Consider the following 27473-nt stretch of genomic DNA (forward strand, 5'->3'; position numbering starts at 1 on the left):
CGGCTATCTGCATGGGAAATTATGCCTCATGAACCTGATTGAGTTTTTTTGAAGAGCGGTGAACGTGATCTATATGGACTTCAGTCAGGCGTTCAACAAGGTTCCTCATGGTACATTGGATAACAAGATTAGAATACAGCAAGAATTAGCCATTTGGATACAGAACTGGCTTGAAGGTAGAAGACAGAGGGTGGTGGTGGAGGGTTGCTTTTCAGACTGGAGGCCTGTGACCAGTGGTGTGCCTTAAGGATCGCTGCTGGGTCCAGTGCTCTTCGTCATTTACATAAACGATTTGGACGTGAACATAGGAGGTATAGTTAGTAAGTTTGCAGATGACACCAAAATTGGATGTGTAGTGGAAAGCGAGGGTTACCTGAGAGTATAACGGGATCTTGGTCAGATGGGCAATGGGCTGAGGAATGGCAGATGAAGTTTAATTTGGATACATGTGGGGTACCGCATTTTGGAAAGACAAATCTGGGCAGGACTCATACACTTAATGGAAGGTCCTGGGGAGTGTTGCTGAACGAAGTGACCTTGCAATGCAGGTTCACATTTCCTTCAAAATGGAGTCTCAGGTAGATAGGATAGTGAAGGCAGCATTTCCTTTATTGGTCAGAACATAGAGTATAGGAATTGGGAGGTCATGTTGCGGCTGTACAGGACGTTGGTCAGGCCACTTTTGGAATAGTGTGTGCAATTCTGGTCTCCCTCCTATAGGAAGGATATTGTGAAACTTCAAAGGGTTCAGAAAAGATTTACAAGGGTATTGCCAGAGTTGGAGGGCTTAGCTCTAGGGAGAGGCTGAAGAGAGTGGGACTGTTTTTCCTGGAGCATTGGAGGCTGAGGGGTGACCTTACAGAGATTTATAAAGTCACGAGGGACAGTGATAGGGTAAACAGACATGGTCTTTTCCCTGGGTTGTGAGTCCAGAACTAGAGGGCATAGGTTTAGGGTGAGACAAAAGATTTAAAATGGACCTAAGGGGCAACTTTTTCACACAAAGATAGTGCATGTATGTAATGAGCTGCCAGAGGAAGTGGTGGAGGCTGGTACAATTACACCATTTAGAAGGCATCTGAATGGGTACATGGATAAGAAGACTTTAGAGCATTATGGGCCAAGTAATGGCAAATAGGAGTAGATTAATTTAGGATATCTGGTCGCCCTGGATGAGTTGAACCAAAGGGTCTGCTTCCATGCTGTATATCTATGAATCTATGACTTACCAAATGTCAAAAAATACTCTCTGCAGCTTGCATTTGTAATTCTTTAATTATGACCAATGAGAAGTTCCATTAACTTGAACATTTCAAAAGCTTTTCCAATTAATACACAGTAGGAACACTTCCAGGGAAGCTTTCAGGTATGTTAAATCTACAGACTAAATTGTCCAAATTTTGGACGAGCATAGATCCACATTTGGTTTTTAAAACACATTGATCCCATCTTCCCAGTTGCCATCAGAAATTGATTTTAAAATTACTATCTCCGGACAAGGAAAAAAACTCATACCATCTCATCCAATCCCATTCACAACCTCGTTTCACCGTCTCTTATTTGAACTCATTTTCCCCAAGCATTTCAATGCTTTGAAACATTTAACCCCGTCTTTCTGCCTACTTGTGGCTAGAACTTTGAAAATCCCTGCAATATTCGCAGTTACTGACAGAAAACTGACCCGGACTTGCAACGATATAGTTTTATGTCAATGGGATCTTCCCGTGTATTCTAAATCATAAAAGCAGCAGTGCTTGAATTGTCCAGCTTGCAGATTTTCCATCGCTAAACGCACGATAAAAATAGATTTAAAAAGGTTAACGGGTTTTAGGAGGACAGAGGAATGAAAATTTACCCAAATTGTACCTCAAGGTCTAAGATAACTTCATGATGTTTTGTTACCATAAAATTCAGTAATCATTCAATTTTAACAATGATTTAAACAAAATCAAAATCAATCAACCTAGCCAGTATTAAATTCCTAACTACGAAATGGCCCTAATTTGAGATTTGTTCTACAAGAACAAATTCACCAGGGAGGAGGGTGGAGTGGATAGGTGGAAAAGAAGATGGATAGGTAGGACAAGTCATGGGGACAGTGCTGAACTGGAAGTTTGGAGAGGTGGGGGAAGAGGAAATGAGGAAACTGCTGAAGTCCACATTGATGCCCTAGGATTGAAGTGTTCCGAGGCGGAAGATGAGGCGTTCTTCCTCCAGGCGTCTGGTGGTGAGGGAGCAGCGGTGAAGGAGGCCTAGGACCTCCATGTCCTCGGCAGAGTGGGAGGGGGAGTTGAAATGTTGGGCCACAGGGCGGTGTGGTTGATTAGTGTGGGTGTCCCGGAGATGTTCCTTAAAGCGCTCTGCTAGGAGGCATCCAGTCTCCCCAATGTAGAAGAGACCGCAACGGATACAATAAATGATATTAGTGGATGCGCAGGTAAAACTTTGATGGATGTGGAAGGCTCCTTTAGGGCCTTGGATGGAGGTGAGGGAGGAGGTGTGGGCACATGTTTTGCAATTCTTGCAGTGGCAGGGGAAGGTGCCAGGATGGGAGGGTGGGTTGTAGTGAGGTGTGGACCTGACCAGGTAGTCACGGAGGGAACGGTCTTTGCGGAAACGGAAAGGGGTGGGGAGGGAAATTTTTTAAGTGTTCCGAGGTGGAAGAACAATGTGGACTTCAACAGTTTCCTAATTTCCCCTTCCCCCACCTCACCCTTGTTTCAAACTTCCAGATCAGCACTGTCCCCATGACTTGTCCTACCTGCCTATCTTCTTTTCCACCTATCCACTCCACCCTCCTCCCTGACCTATCACCTTCGTCCCCTCCCCCACTCACCTATTGTACTCTACGCTACTTTCTCCCCACCACCTTATCTCTCCACCCTTCAGGCTCTCTGCCTTTATTCCTGATGAAGGGCTTTTGCCCGAAACGTCGATTTTACTGCTCCTCGGATGCTGCCTGAACTGCTGTGCTCTTCCAGCACCACTAATCCAGAATCTGGTTTCCAGCATCTGCAGTCATTGTTTTTACCTAACAAATTCACCAGTCAAGCAGAACCTGTGACCTTTCATCAAAACTTTCGTTTTCCTGACACGTTACCTGTTTCCCTTCACAGATGACTTTTGAAATGCTCAGTTTTGCTAACTTCTCTGATCTTATTTCGGATTTACAGTCTCAATATTTCATTTTTAGACTTTCTACTGAATTAGGAACATTCCCAAGATCCTGGGTTTCATTTAATGACGCTTGGGAGCCACGGAAAGCCCATAGCGTGGACACCAATGCTGCGCCTTCCCAACCGACCTTGCAAGACTCAGCGCCGAATGTTCCGAAAAGCCGATAATCAACGCACCTCTTTGCCATTAAGCCAGTGAAAGTTGGTCCAAACAAGTGCCGGGTTGAGGGTGAAGGAATCCCAAGAGCCCGCACAAGGCCGACACCAGCCACCACCATCCTCATCCCCAAGATAACACACCTGATTCACAAGATTTACCCTTCCCCAGCAAACAGTTCATTGGCCGTCACTCCCCGCAGAACCCAGTCCGACTGCCTCGCACTTCCCCCGGCAACCGGTCCGCCTGCCTAAAGGTTCCGCTTGATACGACAGCAAAAACGCGGCTACACAACACAGAATAACTACAAACACTGCCAAGTTAATTACTTTGATTTATAAACGGCTCCACGAAGACGAATCTCCATTTGAAATGGTCTGCGACCTAAACTAATCTTTTCTTTCAGTCCCTTGTCAACAGCATGATTACGACGTTTTCCTAGATGGTATCAGTTGCGAAGAGGGGTCACTGGCGTTGAACACACTGTCCACAACGTTACCAGAACTGCTGCGTTTCTTCAGTAAATATCTGTTTTGTCTCAGATTTCGAGCATCCGCAGCTCTTTTTAATCAAGTAGTGACAGATTAAACAAACACCGTGATGAGGTACATCTCTATGACATGAAATAAAGAATATTTTTTTTTAAATAACCAAAGTTTTGTGTATGGCATAAATCTGAACCTTAAAAAAACGGTATAATCATGCTACACATCTGGCAGCATTGAGACAAGAACAACTTTTAAACTTGCGACAGTTAGAACCGTTAACGTCCGCACGAGCGGGCGACTCCGCTCGCCTCGCGCTGTAACGCATGCGCCTGGTCGGTATCGGGAATGGCGCTAAGTTGGTGCTGGAGGGCGCCATCGTGATGGGATCCGTGCCGGCGACGATGCCTCACTCCAGCTCGGTATGAAATCGGTGTTGACCAGGACGATGAGCAGCGCGGTGGGGCGGCTGCTACAGGCTCGCCAAGTTTTGTGTGTAGCTGAGAAAAATGACGCGGCCAAAAGCATCGCGGAGATCATGTCGGGCGGTCGCTTCCGAAGGGTAAGGGGGATAAACATTGACATGTTCCGTGAAATACGTCGCTTGTCACATGTCACCTTCACCGTCCTTGAAAAGGCTTCGTAACTATCATTATAAATCAAAGAAATGTGGATGCTGGAGATCTGAAACAAAAAAGAAATTGCTGGAGGAACTCAGCAGGTATGGCAGTATCGTTGGAGAGAGAAACAAGAGTCAACGTTTCGAGTCCAGTGGCTCTACTTCAGGCCTGCTGGTTTCTCCAGCCAATTTTTGTTTTTGTTCCAGAGCATCTATTCTGGCCTATTACGAAGTCCTGGTTTCGCATATAGCACCTCCTTTGATCTAAGTTTGTGTTGTGTTTTGTCCTTTGAAGTTCGACTGTGGAAACTCTGAAGGGTATAGTACTGTACGGTATCAAACTTGTCTCAAAGCAATCCTGATTTGTATTTATCACCTGCCAGCTTTTCAAAATCCTTCTCTTTGAAATCGAGTAACTCTTCACTTTACCACTAAGAATAACTTCTACATAATTGTGATTTGGAAATGCTGGTGTTGGACTGGGGTGTACAAAGTTAAAAATCACCCAACACCAGGTTATAGTCCAACAGGTTTAATTGGAAGCACTAGCTTTCGGAGCGCTGCTCCTTCATCCGGTGGTTGTGGAGTACACAGTTGTAAGACAGAATTTATAGTAAAAGTTTACAGTGTGATGTAACTGAAATTATATGTTGAAAAATACTTTAATTGTTTGTGAGAATTACCATGTTAGTTTCACTTCTTTCATTTGTAAATTGCAAAACGTAATTTAAAAGTTACATTCTCAGTTACATCACGCTAAACTTTTGTTATAAATTCTGTGTCTTACAAGTGTGTACTGCACAACCACCTGATGAAGGAGCAGCACTCCGAAAACTAGTGCTTCCAATTAAACCTGTTGGACTATAACCTGTTATTGTGATATTTAATTCTGAATAATTAATATTAAATAATTGTCCCTGCCATTTTGCTACATTTCACCAATTCCATCACCTCATCTGCTATCCTATGCCGTTCATTCTTCTCGTGCTCACCAAAATGTCAATTCTGATTAAGTTGGTCACAGTTAAAAATCACACAGCTTATAGCCCAACAGGTTTATTTGGGAGCATTACCTTTCAGAGTGCTGCTCCCACATCAGGTAGCTGTGGATCAGGATCATTAGACACAGAATTTAGAGCAAAAGATTATAGTGGCATGCAACTGAAACAATATATCAAACAAACCTAGCTTGCTGTTAAGTCTTCCATATTTTAGAATGGGTTGCAGGTTTCAGTTCATTAATATGTAAATCCCAGAACTACTTCTAAATTACATTCTCAAGATAACTTATAGTTTTTTTTAAAATGTGATATCTCAGGTCAAACAATTAAAAGTGCGAGATTAGAGTCTTTCTGTATCCCAATCTTGAATCAGACTGGTTCTATTTTCAAAGTAAGAATTTACAAAATGTAGCATGGATTGACTGCCTGCAGATTGTATGCTTTTTGAGCAAAATTGAATATCTCTGCAAATACAATTATGCAAATGTGTATGCATGTGCATGAGCGTGTGTGTGCGTATGTGCATGAGTATAACAGAGTATAAGCCTGTGAGAGGGTGTATGAGAGAGGGTCTGCATGAATGTGTGTATGTGTGAGTATATTGTGTAATAGGGGTTACCTGTCGTGTGACATGAATCCAAGGTCCCAGTTGAGGCCATCCTCATGGGTACCGTACTTGGCTACAAGCCTCTGCTTGGCCATTCTGCATTGTTGCATGTACCGAAGTCTGCCTTGGAGGATGGTAACCAAGGCCGAATGTCCCTGACCGCTGAAGTGTTCCCTGTTTGGTAATTGTGCGCTGAATTTGCAGACATGTTCTGTTTTGCTTAAAAAGCATATAATCCCGCAGGCAGTCAAACCATGTAGCATTTTATGAATTCCTGCTTTGGAAATAGAACCAGTCTGATTCAAGATTGGGTTACAGACAGACTCTCACACTGTTAATGCATTGTCTGCGCTTAAGTTATACCTTAAGCTATCTTGAAAATGTGACTTAAAAGAAGTTTGGGCTTTACATATTAATGAACCGAAACCTGCAACCCATTCTAAAATATGGAAGACTTCACAAAAATCTAGGTTTGTTCAATATATAATTTCAGTTGCATGACACTGTAATCTTTTGCCATAAATTCTGCGTCTTATGACCCTGCCCCACAGCCAGCTGATGAAGGAGCAGTGCTCTGAAAGCTAGTGCTTCCAAATAAACCTGTTGGACTATAACTTGGTGTTGTGTGATTTTCAACTTTGTTCACCCCATTCCGCCTCCATATCATGACTAAGTTGGTAGTATCCTTGTCTCTGAGTCTCAGGAGTCTGGGCTTGAGTCTCATTTGTCGAATTGATACATCAAGGCTGACAATACTGAAGGAATCTGCACTGTTGAGAGCTTCATGTTGTCTTTTATGTTTGGTATTAAATGGAGACCTTATCTGTTTAACTGATGGATGTATTTATAAAAGATTCCATAGCACTATTTCGAAGGGCAGTAGGTTAATTAAATTAATCCTGGTGACCTGGCCAATATTTATCATTACGAAAACAATGTATCTGCTGATTATTACTGTGGGAGGATGCTTTGCAAAATTTAGCTGCTACATTTCTGAGATTATTACTATTCTTAAAACATGCTTAAATGGCTGAAAAAGTGGTTTTGGTTGTTGTGAAAAGCACAGCATAAATGCTGGTCTTAATTTTGTGTCATGTCATTCGTCCCATGACATCCCAACATTCTTATCAATCCTCTTCCAAATCTTCCAGAAACTATTTGGCTCTCTCAACCTCCTACATGTGTTTTCCACGAATGATCTCACTTCACTGCTGCTGCCATTGCTATACAGTATTTGGTATTTGCACATGCACCAAACACTCCCATCTTCCAAATGCCTCACATTTCTCTGTACACCTGGGAACCACTCCCCAACAAATGTGCCCTTAAACTGAATAATCCAAACAGACGGATTATTATAGATTAGGTAGAATTAGAGCAAGAAGAATGAATTTAAATCTAAATTAGGCTTGTTGTATTTGTACATTAATGCACAAAATGTAGTAAATTTAATGAGCGGCAGACACAGCTAACAGTATGGGAATATGGTGATAACAAGATGAATTGTTGCATCTGGTTCTGGGAAATAGATTGATTAAGATCTCTGCAGGGGAACATATAGAGGATAACTACAATTAACCTCTGTCTTATGATAAATCTATGGAAAATGTTATAAAGCTTAAGGCGTGTATTTTGCATTTAAGGGAGAGAGAATGCTGTCCTGAACTGAGAGTTTACAAGCACCTGATGGCAGTACCAAAGTGTACTGGAAAATTGAAAATATGTAACATTTGGCTGTGAAATGGATTACCTGAGTTTTGGTTCCTGTTTTGACGACAATTCAAAAAACCCAATCGAGTTTGGTTTGATGTTGGCAAAACAATAAATTCAATGAGGCGATCCGATGTTGGGGATATAAGAATGTGGACATTTTGAAAACTAGCATGTTTTGAGAAGATTTGTAGCTCAGGTTGAGGTTCTGGATGCAGGTTTGCTCGCTGAGCTGGAAGATTAGTTTTCAGACGTTTCATCACTATCAGTGAGCCTCCAGATGAAGGTAACATCATCAATGAGCTTCATTTGGAGACTCACTGATGGTGTTACCTAGTGTGGTGACGTAACGTTTGAAAACTAACCTTTCAGCTCAGTGAGCAAACCTACATCCATTTTGAAAATTGGTCAGAGAGCAACTGCTGCGGAGAGAGAAACTGAAGAGCTAATTACCCATCTAGTGTGTTGCTCTCAAAGAAATTAGAAAACACTTACCATCAAAGATTCCCTTTCATGTGAAACATACTCACAATAACAAGAAGGAAAACGACCCAAGAAGATCTGCAACTGGAAAAGTGAAGACACAGAAGAACTCTGAGACTGTATGGTTTTGAAATTAAGTTGTTGTAATTTTTTTAAGTGTCTTATTGGAACAGCATATTGTGATAGAGTTGGAGGCAGATCATAAGTAGTTAAGAGAATGGGGTGCTTAGAGTTGTGAATACTTGTTTAATGTTCACTTTAGTTAAAAAAATGATGTTATTTTCTTTGAACAGTGGCTTTTGGAAGTTCTCTGTCACTCATATTTTAACAGATTTATGAGGCGAGGTGAGCTTTTCTGGGTGTTTGGTTTAATTAACAGAGGGGTTCACCTCTGTGTTGTAATAAAAAGAACAACAAACAAGTACAAAAAACTTGACCAGAGGATGGCTAATTTGAGTCGTGTAAATTTGCATGAAAAATGGCAAGCAAAACTGTATGTGGACAATGGTCTGGTTTTAATGAGATAATGGTTAGAGTTGTGGGATCGTGTTCAAATAACAACTGAAATCAATGAGTGGCGAAAATAGATTTTATTCAGCAGTCGCAGCACAATTTTGAGGCGGCAATAGAATCCCGAAATACAGTTCGTGCAAGAGCCCCTCATACATAGTTCTTACATATATTAAAATTTTATTGGTATCGTGTTTTTTTTAATCCAGCATACACAGGTTTGAAGGGCTTGTGTCTTGGGAAACAGGAGATTGGTTAAAACGTGCTAAATGCTAGCTGCTACTTCTGATGGGATGTTTATCCGCTCTGCTTGCATAAATTAAGAGGTGTTAGTCCTTTTGTCTTTTTAAAGTTGGTAATTGTTAGTAAAAATAATTGGTCTATATGCTCTAATTAAGTTAGAAATTGAACCCATACTTAATAAAAGAATAAAAAATATTAAACTGATTACTGCAGCTGGGTTGTGAGATTTATTTACAATTTGCCTGTATGAGTTACTTACTAATTGGGGAATCTATTCAGGTTCAGGAGATGGTTGGTAAAGGCTGATTAGTATTATATGTTTTGGAGGTGCTGGTGTTGGACTGGGGTGTACAAAGTGAAAAATTACACAAAACCAGGTTACAGCCCAACAGGTTTATTCAGAAGTACTAGCTTTTGGAGCACTGCTCCTTCATCAGGTAGTTGTGGAGAATAAGATTGAAGGACACAGAATTTATAGCAAAAGTTTACAGTGATGTAACTGAAATTATATATTGAAAAAGACCTGGATTGTTTAAATGTCTCATCTTTTAGAATGGGTGTGTTGGTTTCAATTCTTTCATATGTAAATCCCAGAACTTCCTTAACGTTGCATTCTGAAGTGAACTTAAAAATAGATGCAATGTTGGCCCAGACAATGCATTGAAGGTGTGAGGTACCCTTGGTGAGGCTGTCTGTGCTCCAATGTTCAGACTGATTCTAATCTAAAAAAGGGATTAACAGAATCTTACATGGATTCCTGCTGTTTTTGAGCAAAATAAAATGTAATTCTGCAAGTACAAATTCACCCCGCAAATTTGTGTGCATGTGGGTATGTTCCCTATGCGCCCACATCCCACATACAACGTGCTAGAGAGTTATCATTGTCCAGTATTACCATAGCTGGGATTGTGATGCACTCTTGTTCAGGAAGAGTACAAGGATAAATTCAGCAATTCACTTAGCCTGAATGGAGGGGATGCCTTTAGAAAAGGTAACCTGTGACAGCATTAAAAGTCACTTGACCAAATTTGTTAAGGTAGATTGTGTTTAGTTAATTTAATTGAGCTTTATGAGGATATGGAGAGGTTAGGTGAGAGTAAATACTAAACAAAATAAACCCCAAAGAACTGCGGATACTGGAAATCAGAAACAAAAACCAAAATTGCTGGAAAAGGTCTGCTTCTGTGGAGAGAAAGCAGCGTTAACTTTTTGAATCAATTGTCTTTTCATCAGAACTGATTACAGCTAGGTTGATACATATGTTGAAAACGAGAGGTTGGGGGAGGGGAAGGAATCAACGATACATGGAGACGGAGTTCAGAGAGAGAGAGAGAGAGAGAAGAACGGTTGGGCAGACTTAAAGAATGGGTAAAGGTCAGTCTGAGAGAATGGATAACTGCTAATGTGGACAATGAGTTGTTTGTGATAGTAGTCCATATGATGATAAAATGTACCAGTTTCCTCATCTCTCCTCCCCCCACCTTATACCAGATCCAACACTCCAGCTCGGTACCACCCTATTGAAATCTCTTGCTCCTCAGATGCTGCCTGACCTTCTCTGCTTTTCCAGTGCCATACTTTTCGACTCTGATCACCAGCATCTGCAGTCATCATTTTTTCCATGTGATAATAAGGCCTGGTGTACTGGGGTTGTGGTAAAAGATATTGGTGTACTGCAGGGGGTATACACATCACTTATACTTTATTTATGGCATAAATTACTCAGGCTCTAAAATTATTGAACTCAACATTGAGCCCAGAAAGCTGCAGAATGTCCGAGCAGAAACTGAGGAGGAGTTCTTTTTAGCCTGTGCTGAGTTTTGCTGGAGCACTGCAGCAAGCCCAAGGCAGAGATGTTGGCTGAGGAACACATTGGTATGTTGAAATGGCAGGCAATTGGAAGGTCAGGGTCATTTTTGCAGACAGAACATGGGTGTTCTGCAAAACACTGGCCTGGTCTGCCCTTTGTCTCCCCATTGTGACCTGTGAATAGACTAGATTGAGTGAAGTGCAAGTATATTCCTGCTTCACTTGGAAAGTGTGTTTGGGGCCTTGGATAGTGAAGAGGGAAGGAAGAAAATGAGCAGGTGTTACACCTTCTGTGATTGCATGGGAAAGTGCCATGGGGTTGTGGAGATGTTCAGGGAGAATTGGATGGAAGTCCTGGAGGGAATGGTCTCTGTGGAAGACTGACAAGAGAGGATAAGGAATATTTGTTTGGTAATGGCATCTGCCACCAAAGAGAGTCACTGGATCTGAAACGTTAATTTTGCTTCTCTCCACAGATGCTGCCAGACCTCCTGAATTTTTTGAGCAATTTTGAGCAATTTCTGTTTTTGTTCTAGATGAGGATAATGCAGTACATCTGATGTACTTGATCTTCCAAGATGCATGTGATTATGTACTCCTTAATTGGCTTGACAACAGATTAAAACCCATTGAGTGACGCATGGAGGGGAAAAAAAATGACTGGGTGACAAGAAACAGAGTAACATTGTACAGTAGCTTTCAGGCAAGAGGAAGGGTTACCCCATGGGTTGGTACAAAGGCCACTAATTTATATTAATGACTTAGACTTTGCTATATTGTTGTCCTGTTTCCCTAACCCCGCATCAGTCAAAGCAAACAGTCAGAGATGCAGTATGGCCTGACCTCCTTCATCTTTATTCCGGGCTCTGGAGGGAAAGAGCACGATCGCCGATGTGCACAGAGACATGAGTTCTCGGTCTTCTCTGGAACAGCAGATTCATAAGGAATATATAGTCACTCACAGGGGGCAGCTTCCAAAAATGGCAATATCTGTATTGATTGGGTGACCGTTAAAATCAGCAAGCATCAACAGTAAAGATTAAGCCATCTGGTATTATACAATGAACGTTCTTAAGCTTGTTAACTGGCTTCACATAATGAATGCTTTTTCACCTCATTAACCCACTACCTTTGCCTCCAGTACCTCATTGTTTACAGCAAGTTCTTATCTGATCCAAGTCACGCCACTTGAGCCTTTGTCTCACACAACCCAAAACATAACTCTTTCCCTACCTGCTCATACTTTACACACTTTCTCAATATCAGATACTATTTCCAAATTTTTAGAAAGCACAGAAGTTGGAAATATTATGATTAGAAACCAGGATGGTGATAAACTTCAAGAGGACGTTGACTAGTGGAATGATTGGATATGGGGAGATGAAATTTGATGCAAAGAAATGCAAAGTGGTGCTTTTTTTGTAGGTGAGTGTTGAGCAGTAAAATGTTAAAAGAGTGCAATTACAAAGGGGTGCGAAATAGAGAGATCTGGGGGTCGATGTGCACTCAAAAGTTGAAAGTGTCAGGGAAGATTGGGAACGTGGTTAAACATGCATACCTGAGCTTTACGAAGAGAGAATATGGGACAAAAACCATGACATTGTTATGAACCTTTATACATATGACATTATGACTCGGTCATTTTGTTCTAGAGCCTGCTCCTTTGCTCAATAAGATCATGGCTGATCTGGTGACTCCACATTCCTACCTGTCCTTTATAATCTTACCCTCACCCACTTGATTAACTACCTTTGCCTTAAAATATTCAAGGAATTTGTTTCCACCACCTTTTGAACAAGAGTTCCAAGGATTTGAGCTTTAAAAATGTTGCATTGGCCTCCACTTCAGTAACTCCCATTACATATATTTTTTCCCTTAAAGCTGACGCTGTTACATTTTTGCTGCCCCCAGAGGATGTTTCTCCAGCAGGTATTGAAGTCTCATTCACTGCTTGTTGATTTGGCTAGTTGATGTATTCCCCATATTCAAAGTGGTCTGTTCATTCAACTGCATGTATTTTAAGTTAGTTGAAATGGTTCAAGTGCTATTGACATTGGAGTTTGATGTGTCAATTCATTATCTTGGAGATTTTGCATAGTTGGATGATCAGCTTTTGTGATTGAATGAAGTGATGTAAACAGGGCATTATTCGCATGTTATAGTTTTGATTGACTAGTCTTGCACCATGGAAATACCATATTCCATTGGTCATTCACTTGTACAAAATTGTTGGGAAAACTTACCAAAGTCTATCATAAAACATTTATCATAGAGCAGCAAGGAAAGTATGGGCAATTCTCATCTGGCCCAGGAGATTCTCCAGTGTGTGTGGGCAAGTCCAGCACTGTGCTTTGATACTTTGGTATAGTTTAATTTCAGTTTAAGTGAAATTACCAATATTGTTTCTCATAATCCTCTTGTTTATACTTTAACTAGAGAGAAGGACTTTCAAAATTCAACAAGATCTATGAGTATGACTATCATCTGATCGGTCAGGTATGTCTTCAGAATCATGAAATTTTCTTAAAAGAACTTTAACTGAATTTCCTTTTGTCTCATCCCTTTTCTCACTGTGCTATCTGTTATGAGAGGTAGGGTTTGAGAGACTGCTGTCATGCCTCGTAGTTTGACTGATCAGACACAAAGGAGTTACAGGGTGACTTGATGTGATTTGTATGTGGTGAATTGCTTCAACTATTTCTGCCACACCATTTCCAAACTGCTCCTCATGCTGAAGTTTGGTAGACAGTACGAATGTGTCACATGTAGTGAGTGTCTTACAGTCTGTATTGTTATACACCCGAAAGCCAAATGATGAAAGATCAAACTTGTGCCAACCTTAATACTTATTAATGTTTTCTGCAAGAGTTGCAGATTATGTGCCTGTCTCTTCATCTAAGTTCCACAGTTTCAATCCATGCCAATTTATAGGGGCACAAATGAATTTCCAATTAATGCTTGCCACTTGCACACAGTTGAACATACAGTATGCTGCTCCCCTTTGAGTGTAATAATTCCTGAAAACTCTTCAAAATGAGGGTTTTGGGCAATAGAAAGACCACTAGCAAACTCACATTTTTGTTATTTAAGTGGACTGTTTCAATAGATGTACGTTGCACCATAAAACTGACCTTCCCAAGCACTTAAATTGTGAAAATTAGGAACGGTCTCTTGACAAGCAAAAGTAGAATAGGGAGAGGGAAGTGTTACAGTTCTGCGAATTGCAAGTAGAATGTTTTTAAAACAAATGCCTGCTTTACTCAAAGAAATTACCATGAGAAGTGTAGTGCACTTCTTCGTCGAAATAGTATTGCTCCATAAGGCCAGATTCAAAAGCCTAATCCACTGATAGAGGGAAACCGACACCTTGCTGTTATCAGTTCCTGTTTCAGCTGAGTTTGTAATCATGATGATAATCTCATTATCATTCGTAAGCAAGTAATTGAAAAAGTATTTTTTCTTTCATTGTCTCTGTGCAAGAATGAGCCAGAAAAAAACTTAAAATGAAAACTTACACTTATGTGAGGAATAAGAGAATGGTCAAAGAAAGAGTAGGCCTGATCAGGGATAGCATAGGGAATTTGTGTATGGAGTCTGAGGAGGTAGGGGAAACCCTAAATGAGATTTTTTGCTTCTGTCTTTACGAAAGAAACGAACTTTGTAGTGAATGAAACCTTTGAAGAGCAGGTGTGCATGCTGAAATGGATAGAGATAGAGGAAGCTGATGTGCTGAAAATTTTGTCAAACATTAAGATTGACAAGTCACCAGGCCTGGACCAGATTTGTCCTTGGCTGCTTTGGGAAACGAGAAATGCAATTGCTTCTCCATTTGCGAAGATCTTTTCATCCTCGCTCTCCACTGGAGTTGTACCTGAGGACTGGAGAGAGGCAAATGTAATTCCTCTCTTCAAAAAAGGAAATAGGGAAATCCCCGGCAGTAAGTCTCACATCTGTCATCTGCAAGGTATTAGAAAGGATTCTGAGGGATAGGATTTATGACCATCTGGAAGAGCATGGCTTGATTAAATGCAGTCAACACGGCTTTGTGAGGGGCAGATCATGCCTTACAAACCTTATTGAGTTCTTTGAGGATGTGACTAGAAAAGTTGATGAGGGTCGAGCTGTGGATGTGGTGTATATGGACTTTAGCAAGGCATTTGACAAGGTTCCCCATGGTAGGCTCATTCAGAAGGTCAGGAGGAATGGGATTCAGGGAAACATAGCTGTCTGGATACAGAATTGGCTGGCCAACAGAAGACAGCGAGTGGTAGTAGAAGGAAAATATTCTGCCTGGAAGTCTGTGGTGAGTGGTGTTCCACAGGGCTCTGTCCTTGGGCCTCTATTGTTTGTAATTTTTATTAATGACTTGGATGAGGGGATTGAAGGATGGGGTAAAAACAATGACTGCAGATGCTGGAAACCAGATTCTGGATTAGTGGTGCTGGAAGAGCACAGCAGTTCAGGCAGCATCCAAGTAGCTTCGAAATCGACGTTTCGGGCAAATGCCCTTCATCAGGAATAAAGGCAGTGAGCCTCAAGCGTGGAGAAATAAGCTAGAGGAGGGTAGGGGTGGGGAGAAAGTAGCATAGAGTACAATGGGTGAATGGGGGAGGGGATGAAGGTGATAGGTCAGGGAGGAGAGGGTGGAGTGGATAGGTGGAAAAGGAGATAGGCAGGTAGGACAAGTCCGGACAAGTCATGGGGACAGTTACTGAGCTGGAAGTTTAGAACTAGGGTGAGGTGGGGGAAGGGGAAATGAGGAAACTGTTGAAGTCCACATTGATGCCCTGGGGTTGAAGTGTTCCGAGGCGGAAGATGAGGCGTTCTTCCTCCAGGCGTCTGGTGGTGAGGGAGTGGCGGTGAAGAAGGCCCAGGACCTCCATGTCCTCGGCAAAGTGGGAGGGGGAGTTGAAATGTTGGGCCACGGGGCGGTGTGGTTGATTCGTGCGGTTGTCCCGGAGATGTTCCCTAAAGCGCTCTGCTAGGAGGCGCCCAGTCTCCCCAATGTAGAGGAGACCGCATCGGGAACAACGGATAGATTAAATGATATTAGTGGATGTGCACGTAAAACTTTGATGGATGTGGAAGGCTCCTTTAGGGCCTTGGATAGAGGTGAGGGAGGAGGTGTGGGCGCAGGTTTTACAGTTCCTGCGGTGGCAGGGGAAAGTGCCAGGATTGGAGGGTGGGTTGTAGGGGGGCGTGGACCTGACCAGGTAGTCGCGGAGGGAATGGTCTTTGTGGAAGGCGGAAAGGGATGGGGAGGGAAATATATCCCTGGTGGTGGGGTCTGTTTGGAGGTAGCGGAAATGTCGGTGGATGATTTGGTTTATGCGAAGGTTGGTAGGGTGGAAGGTGAGCACCAGGGGCGTTCTGTCCTTGTTACGGTTGGAGGGGTGGGGTCTGAGGGCGGAGGTGCGGGATGTAGACGAGATGCGTTGGAAGGCATCTTTAACAATGTGGGAAGGGAAATTGCGGTCTCTAAAGAAGGAGGCCATCTGGTGTGTTCCGTGGTGGAACTGGTCCTCCTGGGAGCAGATCCGGTGGAGGAATTGGGAATACAGGATGGCATTTTTGCAAGAGGTAGGGTGGGAAGAGGTGTAATCCAGGTCGCTGTGGGAGTCGGTGGGTTTGTAAAAAATGTCAGTGTCAAGTCGGTCGTCATTAATGGAGATGGAGAGGTCCAGGAAGGGGAGGGTGGTGTCAGAGATGGTCCAGGTAAATTTAAGATCAGGGTGGAATGTGTTGGTGAAGTTGATGAATTACTCAACCTTCTCGCGGGAGCACGAGGTGGCACCAATGCAGTCATCAATGTAGCAGAGGAAGAGGTGGGGAGTGGTGCCGGTGTAATTACGGAAGATCAACTGCTCTACGTAGCCAACAAAGAGACGGGCATAGCTGGGGCCCATACGTGTGCCCATGGCTACCCCTTTGGTCTGGAGGAAGTGGGAGGAATCAAAGGAGAAATTGTTAAGGGTGAGGACCAGTTCGGCCAAACGAATGAGAGTGTCGGTGGAAGGGTACTGTTGGGGACGTCTGGAGAGGAAAAAACGGAGGGCTTGGAGGCCCTGGTCATGGCGGATGGAGGTGTAGAGGAATTGGATATCCATGGTAAAGATGAGGTGTTGGGGGCCAGGGAAACGGAAGTATTGAAGGAGGTGGAGGGCGTCTGAACTGCTGTGCTCTTCCAGCACCACTAATCCAGATTGAAGGATGGGTCAGCAAGTTTGCAGATGACACAAAGGTTGGAGGTGTCGTTGACAGTATAGAGGGCTGTTGTAGGCTGCAGCGGGACATTGACAGGATGCAGAGATGGGCTGAGAGGTGGCAGATGGAGTTCAACCTGGATAAATGCAAGGTGATGCATTTTTGAAGGTCGAATTTGAAAGTTGAATACAGGACTAAGGATAGGATTCTTGGTAGTGTGGAGGAACAGAGGGATCTTGGGGTGCAGGTACATAGATCCCTTAAAATGGCCACCCAAGTGGTCAGGGTTGTTAAGAAAGCATATGGTGTTTTGGCTTTCATTAACAGAAATATTGAGTTTGAGTTGTGAGATCTTGTTGCAGCTCTATAAAACTTTGGTTAGACCGCACTTGGAAGACTGCGTCCAGTTCTGATCGCCCTATTAAAAGAAAGATGTGGATGCTTTGGAGCGGGTTCAGAGGAGGTTTACCAGGATGCTGCCTGGACTGGAGGGCTTATCTTAAAAGGAAAGGTTGACTGAGCTCGGACTTTTTTCATTGAAGAAAAGGAGGAGGAGAGGGGACCTAACTGAGGTATACAAGATAATGAGAGGCATAGATAGAGTCGATAGCCAGAGACTATTTCCCAGGGCAGAAATGACTAACACGAGGGGTCATAGTTTTAAGCTGGTTGGAGGAAAGTATAGAGGGGATGTCAGAGGCGGGTTCTTTACACAGAGAGTTGTGAGAGCATGGAATGCGTTGCCAGCAGCAGTTGTAGAGGCAGGGTCATTGGGGACATTTAAGACACTCCTCGACACACATATGGTCACAGAAATTTGAGGGTGCATATATGAGGATCAGTGGTCGGCACAACATCGTGGGCTGAAGGGCCTGTTCTGTGCTGTACTGTTCTATGTTCTATGAAAACACAAAAATATGTAAAGCTTACTTGAGTTTTCCTCTTTCTCTCCCTTTTCTTACCACCATAAATACAGAATGTTGCTATAGTAATGACTTCTGTCTCAGGTCACCTCCTTGAGTTGGAGTTCAAATCACCATTTCAGAAATGGTAAGTTTTTATTCAAATATAAATTCATGCTAAAACTCATTTAATTTCCAACTTCAGTCAACAGCCAGAGAGAGGGTTGATGCAGCATTGGCTAAGTGTGTAGCCTGTTTTCATAATCCACTGATCTGATGAATTTATAGAAGTTGTGAACTACATGCCAATCTAAACTGATCTAGTTTGAACATTATATATAGAAAATATAATGGGAATTTTATTTATTCACTCAATTTCAAAAGAATCTAAAAATCATTCTATCCTTGTTTTAAACAGAATTCAGAAAGATTTCAAGAATGTGTGTTGGGTAGTCTGGATGTTGCTCATTGAAGCTTTTGTTTTTAATATCTATAGGCACAGTTGTAATCCCGTGACTCTCTTTGATGCTGAGGTGGAGAAGTACTGCCCAGAAAGCTATGTGGACATTAAGGTATAATGTTATAGGAGGCTCAGGATCACATGCTGCACATATGTTTTCTCTGCATCTGACTTATGCTGTACATAGGTTTGGAGTTCTTGATGGGACAGTGTAGAGTGTGTTTTGCATTGTATCTGAGATGCTGCATCTGCTGTAGCAGTGTTTCATGAGAAATATTTGAAAGAAAGAAGTGCTTCATTCAAGCTGGATTATCACTTTCATGATCCGAAAAATGCACAAAAAATATAAATTTCAAATATTGAATCTGTAAATGAAAAGATGTTTTTTTACCAAGAATTAATCATGTTGCAGTTGATTTTTGGCTTCTGTTTTTTTATATAGAGAACTCTGGAACGAGAGGTGAGGAAATGTCAGGCCCTGATCCTTTGGACTGACTGTGATCGTGAAGGGGAAAACATTGGATTTGAAATCATTCATGTGTGTAAAGCAGGTATGTGTACATTGGCATACACAGCATTAGCCATGTGAATTGTGCCTTTCAGTAATTACTAAGATTGTATATATAATGTTTTGATTTTTGGGTGGTGAGTGTAAAGAACATTTGCTCTTTAGCTCAGGATCTTTGGATCTCTGTCAGCCAGGTAGTATTTGAAAGTGGACAACATTCTGATGTCTGCTAGCCCTACCCTAAACTAACCAACACAATGAAGAATGAGGACATATTGGCTATGTTGAGACTAGAAGCTCCTGGCAATGGAACAGTGTGGTATAATGTGGTAATGTCTGATCTGTGCCAGATCTCTCAGCATTTATTTAGAAAATAACTGATGAAGTGATTGTATTCAGGAGCCCAGCTATAGTCTAGTGAGTGCAGCATTACTTGGTGTAGCCCTGAGGGCTACATGTTAGCATGTTGATGTTAGCTAGGATAGCACAGCAGTTAATGAGGTGATGAGAAATCAACTGCTGATCTCTGTCAGGAAATTTTGGCATGCTGGCATCTAGCAAAGTCTGAGAGTGCATGAAGCTATGATTTTCTCCTGGTTTTCTTTTAAAAAAAGGTTATTGTCTTGTTGCATGTTGCTCAGAATTTCTTGTCTTTTCCTTGGCAGTAAAGCCGAATATACAAGTACTGCGAGCTCGATTTTCTGAGATTACACCTCGCGCAATCAGACAAGCCTGTGAGAATCTGGTAGAACCTGATCAGAAAATTAGTGATGCTGTCGATGTAAGGCAGGAGCTGGACTTGAGAATAGGTAAGACTCATAGAATCAGACAGATGTACAGCACGGAAACAGACTCTTCGGTCCAACTCATCCATGTCGACAGATGTGCAAACCCAATTTAGTTCCACCTGCCAGCACCTGGCCCATATCCCTCCAAACCCTTCCTATTCATATTCCCATCCAGATGCCTTTTAAATGTTGCAATTATACTAGCCTCCACCACTTCCTCTGTCAGCTCATTCCATACACGTACCACCCTCTGCATGAAACAGTTGCCCCCCAGGTCTCTATTATCTCTTTCCCCTCTCACCGTAAACCTATGCCCACTAGTTCTGGACTCCCCCACTCCAGGGACAAGACTTTGTCTATTTATCTTACCGATGCCCCTCATGATTTTGTAAACCTCTATAACGTCACCCCTCAGCCTCCGATGCGCCAGGGAAAACAGCGCCAGCCTATTCAATCTTTCCCTATAGATTAAAAACCTCCAACCCTGGCAACATCCTTGTAAATCTTTTCTGAACCCTTTCAAGTTTCACAACATCTTTCCAATAGGAAGGAGATCAGAATTGCATGCAATATTCCAACAGTGGCCTAACCAATGTCCTGTATAGCTGCAACATAACTTCCCAACTCCTGTACTCAATACTGACCAATAAAGGAAAGCATACCAAACGCCTTCTTTACTATCCTATCTACCTGCGACTCCACTTTCAAGGAGCTATGCACCTGCACTCCAAGGTCTCTTTGTTCAGCAAAACTCTCTAGGACCTTACCATTAAGTGTATAAGTCTTGCTAAGATTTGCTTTCCCAAAATGCAGCACCTCACATTTATCTAAATTAAACTCCATCTGCCACTTCTCAGTCCATTGACCCCTCTGATCAAGATCCCGTTGTAATCTGAGGTAACCTTCTTTGCTGTCCATTACACCTCCAATTTTGGTGTCCTCAGCAAACATACTAACTGTACCTCTTATGCTCACATCCACATCATTTATATAAATGACAAAAAGTAGTGGACCCAACACCGATCCTCCACCATCACCCTGTCTTCTACCTTTGAGCCAGTTCTGTGTCCAAATGGTGAGTTCTCCCTGTATGTAATGAGACCTAACCTTGCTCACCAGTTTCCCATGTGGAACCTTGTCGAGCGCCTTACGAAGGTCCACATAGATCATATCTACCACTCTGCCCTCATCAATCCTCTTTGTTACTTCTTCAAGAAACTCAATCAAATTTGTGAGACATGATTTCCCACCACAAAGCCATGTTGACGATCCCTAATCTTTCCTTGCCTTTCCAAATACATGCACATCCTGTCCCTCAGGATTCCCTCCAACAATTTGCCCACCACCAATGTCAGGCTCAGTGGTCTATAGTTCCCTGGCTTGTCCTTACCACCTTTCTTAAACAGTGACGCCATGTTAGCCAACCTCTAGTCTTCCAGCACCTCACCTGTGACTATCAATGATACAAATATCTCAGCAAGAGGCCCAGTAATCACTTCCCTAGCTCACAGAAACAGACCATTAGATCCAACTCGTCCATGCTGACCAGATATCCCAACCCAATCTAGTCCCGCCTGCCAGCGCCCGGCCCATATCCCGCCAAACCCTTCCTATTCATATACCCATCCAGATGCCTTTGAAATGTTATAATTATACTAGCCTCCACCACTTCCTCTGGCAGCTCCTTTCATACACGTACCACCCTCTGCATGAAAAAGGTGCTCCTTAGGTTCGTTTTATGTCTTTCTCCTCTCATCCTAAACCTTTGTCCTCTAGTTCTGGTCTTCCCCCACGCCAGGGAAGAGATTTTGTCTTATTTGTCTTATCCATGCCCCTCACGATTTTATAAACCTGACCTTTGAGGGGCCCTATTCTCTCCCTAGTTAGTCTTTTGTCCTTTATGGGCAGCACGGTGGCACAGTGGTTAGCACTGCTGCCTCACAGCGCCAGAGACCCGGGTTCAATTCCCGCCTCAGGCGACTCTCTGTGTGGAGTTTGCACATTCTGCAACCCGTGCCTGCGTGGGTTTCCTCCGGGTGCTCCGGTTTCAAAGATGCCCACAGTCCAAAGATGTGCAGGTCAGGTGAATTGGCTGTGCTAAATTGCCCGTAGTGTTAGGTAAGGGGTAGATGTAGGGGTATGGGTGGGTTGCGCTTCGGCGGGGCGGTGTGAACTTGTTGGGCCGAAGGGCCTGTTTCCACACTGTAAGTAATCTAACCTAATCTTAACATATTTGTAAAAACCCTTTGGATTCACCTTAATCTATTTGCCAAAGCTACATCATGCTCCATTTGTGCACTCCTGATTTCCCTCTTAACTGGAATCCTCCTGCCTCTATACTGTAAGGATTCATTCCATCTATCTTGTCTACACCTGACATATGCTTCCTCCTTTTTCTGAACGAAACCCTCAATTTCTTTCGTCATCCAGCATTCCCTACACCTACCAGCCTTTCCTTTCACCCTAACAGTAATATAGTGTCTCTGGACTCTCATTATCTCATTTCTGAAGGCTTCCCATTTTCCAGCCATTCCTTTACCTGCAAACACCTGCCCCCAATCAGATTTTGAAAGTTCTTGCCCAATACCATCAAAGTTAGCCTTCCTCCAATTTAGAACTTCATCTTTTGGATCTGGTCTATCCTTTTCCATCACCAATTTAAAACTAATAGAATTATGGTCACTGGCCCCCAAGTGCTCCCCCACTGACACCTCAGTCACCTGCCCTGCTTTATTTCCCAAGAGTATGTCAAATTTTGCACCTTCTCCAGGAGGTATATGCACATATTGAATCAGAAAATTTTCCTGTACAAACTTAATAAACTGCATTCCATCTAAACCCTTAATACTGTGGCAGTCCCAGTCTATGTTTGGAAACTTAAAATCCCCTACCATAACCATGCTGTTATTCTTACAGATAACTGAGATCTCCTTACAAATCTGTTTCTCAGTTTTCCTCTGACTATTAGGGGGTCTATAATTCAATCCCAATAAGGCGATCATCCCTTTCTTACTGCTCCATTCCACCCAAATACTTTCTCTGGATGTATTTCTGGGAATATCCTCCTCAGTACAGCTGTAATGCTATCCCTTATCAAAAATGCTGTCTTGCTTCTCTTTCTGTCCTCCCTGTAGCATTTTTATCCTGGAACATCAAGCTGCCAGTCCTGTCCATCTCTGAGCCATGTTTCTGTAATTGCTATGATATCCCAGTCCCATGTTCCTAACCATGACCTGAGTTCATCTGCCTTCCCTGTTGGGCCTCTTGCATTGAAAGAAATGCAGTTTAACTTATCAGTCCTACTTTGTTCTCTGCTTTGTCCCTGCCTGCCTTGACTGTTTGACTCGCCTTTGTTCTCAACTGTATCCGTCTCAGATTGAAATCTTTCCTCACTATCTCCCTGGGTCCCATCCCTCCACCTAAATCCTCCCGAGCAGCTCTGGCAAATCTGCGTGCCAGTTTATTAGTCCCCTTCCAATTTAGGTGCAATCCGTCCTTCTTGTACAGGTCATTTTTACCCCAAAACAGTTTCCAATGGTCCAAAAATGTGAATCCTTCTCCCGTACACCAGCTCCTCCGCCATGCATTCATCTGTTCTATCCTCCTAATCCTGCCCTCACTAGCTCGTACAACCGGGAGTAATTCAGATATTACTAGTCTCGAGGACCTTTTTTTTAAATTCCTGCCTAACTCTCTGTAATCTCCCTTCCGGATCTCAACCTTTTCCCTTCTACTGTGTACAATGACCTCCTGCTGGCCCCTCTCCCTCTTGAGAACATCTGCACCCTGTCTTAGACATCCTTGATCCTGGCACCAGGGAAGCAACACACAATTCTCTTTTATCGCTGTTGGTCACAGAACCGTCTGTCTGTACCTCGGACTAGAGAGTCCTCTAACACGATCAATCGCTTGGAACATGACAAAGGCCTACATATCAATTTTTTTTGCCATGTTTTTTTCCCTTGTGAAAATAACTAGTAAGCTGCGCCTCACAGTAACATCCCTTCTCCACCGCCACCGTTCCCTAATCCTTAAATACCTCGTTCTTAACTTAATCAGCAGTTTGTGTGTAGACACATAATTTGTTTTGCTGGTGTTAAATATTAAATATTGAATTCTAATCTGGAGAACTCTCTTGTCCCCTTTTGCATTTAGAGTTTCTTAACAATGCAGTGCATTCAGTGTTATACGAAGTTATCAGCATAGATTGTGCGTGTCAGCCCCTGGCATGAGGTTCGAACTAGTAATTCAGTCACGAATGATGCAAGATGATGATAATGCATTTTGAAATTGATTTTGCTGTGCTGCTTGGACTGATTTCTGTAATTTTGTTGGTATAGGTGCCTCATTCACCCGGTTTCAGACCTTAAGACTACAAAAGATATTCCCAAATGTGCTATCAAATCAGCTGATCAGCTATGGTAGCTGTCAGTTTCCCACTCTGGGTTTTGTGGTTGAGCGTTTCAAAGCGATCCAGGCTTTTATTCAAGAAACATTCTATAAAATCAAAGGTATGCTATCGTTGTTGATGTTTCTGAACAATAGTGGAAGTGCATGTCTGCCTCTCTGTAGTTATCAAGTGACAATGTTATCAAGCTTGACTCCTGTCTGCTTACATAGTTGATTAATACATTCATGCTCACAGTAAAAAGTGATAATTTGAAGACGAAATATGTGAACCTTAGAGTAAGTCTCTGGCTTTAGGGAAGATTCAATATTGTAGATTCCTATGAATACAATGCTTTGCATTATGTATTAAAGGGCTACTATTAAGTATTAGTGCTGTAAATTAATTGGCAGTCAGATATTTCAATAGGTTAAATATAAGCATCTGCAAAGGAAATGTTAAGCAATAAGAAATGTGAAAATTACAGTATCCAAATTTGAAAAGGGTGGGTTTACTGGGTAAACACCTTTGATGACAGGTTCATTTTTACAGATTTTGCTTATTTTTGAGTCACTAATGGGCTGGTGATCACATTTTAGGATAGTTTTGCGAACTGTTTTTTCATACCAAATGTGCCAAATATTATTAGCAGTTTTTATGTCTCAGTCACTCATGAAACGGAAGATGGCAGTGTAGAATTTAACTGGAAAAGACATCGTCTCTTCAACCACACGGCATGCCTTGTACTTTACCAGATCTGCATGGAGGTGAGCACGTGTTCCAATCTGATGAACCTGAATCCCCAAAATATTTGGAATAGAAGGAGGATAGCAAACTAGATTTAAAAATTAATGGAAAATTATGAGTTATATTTCACTGGTGTTTGAAGTGGTTTATGGTGTCCCATGTGTTCCTGTTCTGGAACTACTTTCCATTCAATATTTTCTTTAAGAATTTGGATACAAGGGAGAGGTAGTGGCACCTGTGGTCATGTTACTTGGCTAGTAATCCAGTACTCTCGGCTAAGGTTCTGGGGACATAGGCTTAAATCCTGCCATTACAGGAGGTGAAATTTGAATTCAGTTTTTAAAATGCCTGGAATTAAAAACTACCTGATGGTGACTATGTAACATTCAATTGTTGTAAAAATCCATCTAGCTCACTATTGTCCATTAGGGTAGGAAATCTGCTGTCTTTATCTGGTGTGGGCTTATTTTCAGCTCCAGATCTGCAGTAATCTGGTTGACTCTGAATTTGTAACCACTAATGCCCACATCCCAAAAAAAGACAAATGGGTCCAAAGGCATGTAGATAATACAAACGTGGGTATCATTAACTCTTTAGAAGAACAAAGAGACTGCAAAGGGATATTAATCATAAGGCAGAAAATCTAAAAAATGTTAAATGGATTTCGATGTGCAAGAAGTCTGATTTTGATCTTGAGAATGCTATTTCCTATAATTCTACCTAAATAGAATAGGTTCACAGAATATTATTGACAGCTAGGGGTTGATGCATCTATGGAGTAAAATACCCAAAATAATATGTAAAATACTGGAAACAACAGTTCAGGAGACATCTGGAGGAACAAGAAAATTACATGTTTTCAAGTTTATATAAATGATTTGGATGTGAGCAGAAGAGGTATAGTTAGTAAGTTTGCAGATGACACCAAAATTGGAGGTGTAGTGGACAGCGAAGAAGGTTACCTCAGATTACAATGGGATCTTGATCAGATGGGCCAATGGACTGAGAAGTGGCAGATGGAGTTTAATTCAGATAAATGCGAGGTGCTGCATTTTGGGAAAGCATATCTTAGTAAGACTTATACACCTTAATGGTAAGGTCCTAGGGAGTATTGCTGAAGAAAGAGACCTTGGAGCGCAGGTTCATAGCTCATTGAAAGTGAAGTCGCAGGTGGTTAGGATAGTGAAGAAGGCGTTTGGTGTGCTTTCCTTTATCAGTCAGAGTATTGGGTGCAGGAGTTGGGAGGTCATGTTGCGGCTGTACAGGACATTGGTTAGGCCACTGTTGGAATATTGTGTGCAGTTCTGGTCTTCCTAACGGAGAGATGTTGTGAAACGTGAAAGGGTTCAGAAAAGGTTTACAGGGATGTTGCCAGGGTGGGAGGATTTGAGCTATAGGGAGATGCTGAACAGGCTGGGGCTGTTTTCCCTGGAGCGTTGGAGGCTGAGGGGTGACCTTAGAGAGGTTTATAAAATCATGAGGGGGATGGATAGGATAAATAGACAGTCTTTTCCCTGGAGTGGGGGAGTTCAGAACTAGAGGGCATAGGTTTAGGGTGAGAGGGGAAAGATATAAAAGAAACCAAAGGGGCAACTGTTTCACACAGAGAGTGGTACATATATGGAATGAGCTGCCAGAGGATGTGGTGGAGGCTGGTACAATTGCAACATTTAAGAGGCATTTGGATGGGTATATGAATAGGAAGGGTTTGGAGGGATATGGGCCCGGTGCTGGCAGGTGGGACTAGATTGAGTTGGGATATCTGGTCAGCATGGACGGGTTGGACCTTGAAGCGTCTGTTTCCGTGCTGTACATCTCTATGACTCTAACACTGTGTTGAATTCAATTAGATTAGATAAAGGTATTTCAGAGTTGTTATTACACATGCCTGGAGGAGGTGGGATTTGAATTGGAATTTCTTGACCCTAGTAGTAGGGACATTACCACTGTACCATATGAGCCCCTCACTCGGGACATGAGGTAAATGAGAAGTAGTAAAATGTGTTCTTGGAAAAGCTGGGAAAAACAGATAAGTGGGAAAGGAATAGAGGGAAACAAACTGAAAGCAAGATAAACTCTGGAGTCTATCATGGAAACAGACCCTTTGCCTAACCTGTGCAAGCCACACAGTTTTCACAATTAATCTAGTCTCGGTTGGCTGCTTTGGATCCATTTCCCTTCATGTCTATCCCATCCACGTACCTGTCAAAATGTTTGTTAAATGACAAAATTGTATATGCCTCTACCAATATCTCTAGCAGCTTGTTCCAGACACTCACCACCCACTGAAAAAAAGTTTACCTCTGGACCATTTTCTATTTCTCCCCTATGCTCTCTAGTCTTAAGACTCCCTATCATTGGGAAAAGCTGTTGGCAATCTATCTTAGATATGCCTCTTATGATTTTATAGACCTTCATAAGGTTACCCCTCAGTCTCCTACATTCCAGGGGGAAAAAAAGTCTTAGCCTATCCAGCCTCTCCTTATAATTCAAGTGTTTCTGATGAAGGGATCCTGCCCGAAAAGTCGATTTTCCTGCTCCTCGGATGCTGCCTGACCTGCTATGGTCGGGTTGGACCGAAGGGTCTGTTTCCGTGCTGTATATCTCTATGATTCTAAGTTGATGACCTTCCATCAAACTGGAAACCAAAGTAATTCTAATTGTATAATAGACCGCT

At 42.4% G+C, this 27473-nt stretch overlaps 1 protein-coding gene across 1 annotated transcript in view; it reads left to right on the forward strand.

Moving 5' to 3' along the window:
• The first annotated feature begins 3647 nt into the window (after positions 1-3647).
• The window catches only part of top3a (DNA topoisomerase III alpha), a 44349-nt gene continuing 20523 nt past the window's right edge, over positions 3648-27473 (forward strand). Inside the window, exons 1-8 of the mRNA XM_072559551.1 lie at positions 3648-4380; positions 13237-13296; positions 17981-18054; positions 18403-18478; positions 18809-18917; positions 19540-19683; positions 24003-24173; positions 24716-24816. Of these exons, the coding sequence (XP_072415652.1) occupies positions 4243-4380; positions 13237-13296; positions 17981-18054; positions 18403-18478; positions 18809-18917; positions 19540-19683; positions 24003-24173; positions 24716-24816 (873 nt within the window). The 5' untranslated portion in view covers positions 3648-4242. The remainder of the gene's footprint in view (positions 4381-13236; positions 13297-17980; positions 18055-18402; positions 18479-18808; positions 18918-19539; positions 19684-24002; positions 24174-24715; positions 24817-27473) is intronic.

The sequence above is a fragment of the Chiloscyllium punctatum genome, chromosome 40 (genome assembly GCF_047496795.1).
Source record: "Chiloscyllium punctatum isolate Juve2018m chromosome 40, sChiPun1.3, whole genome shotgun sequence".
NCBI lineage: Eukaryota > Metazoa > Chordata > Chondrichthyes > Orectolobiformes > Hemiscylliidae > Chiloscyllium > Chiloscyllium punctatum.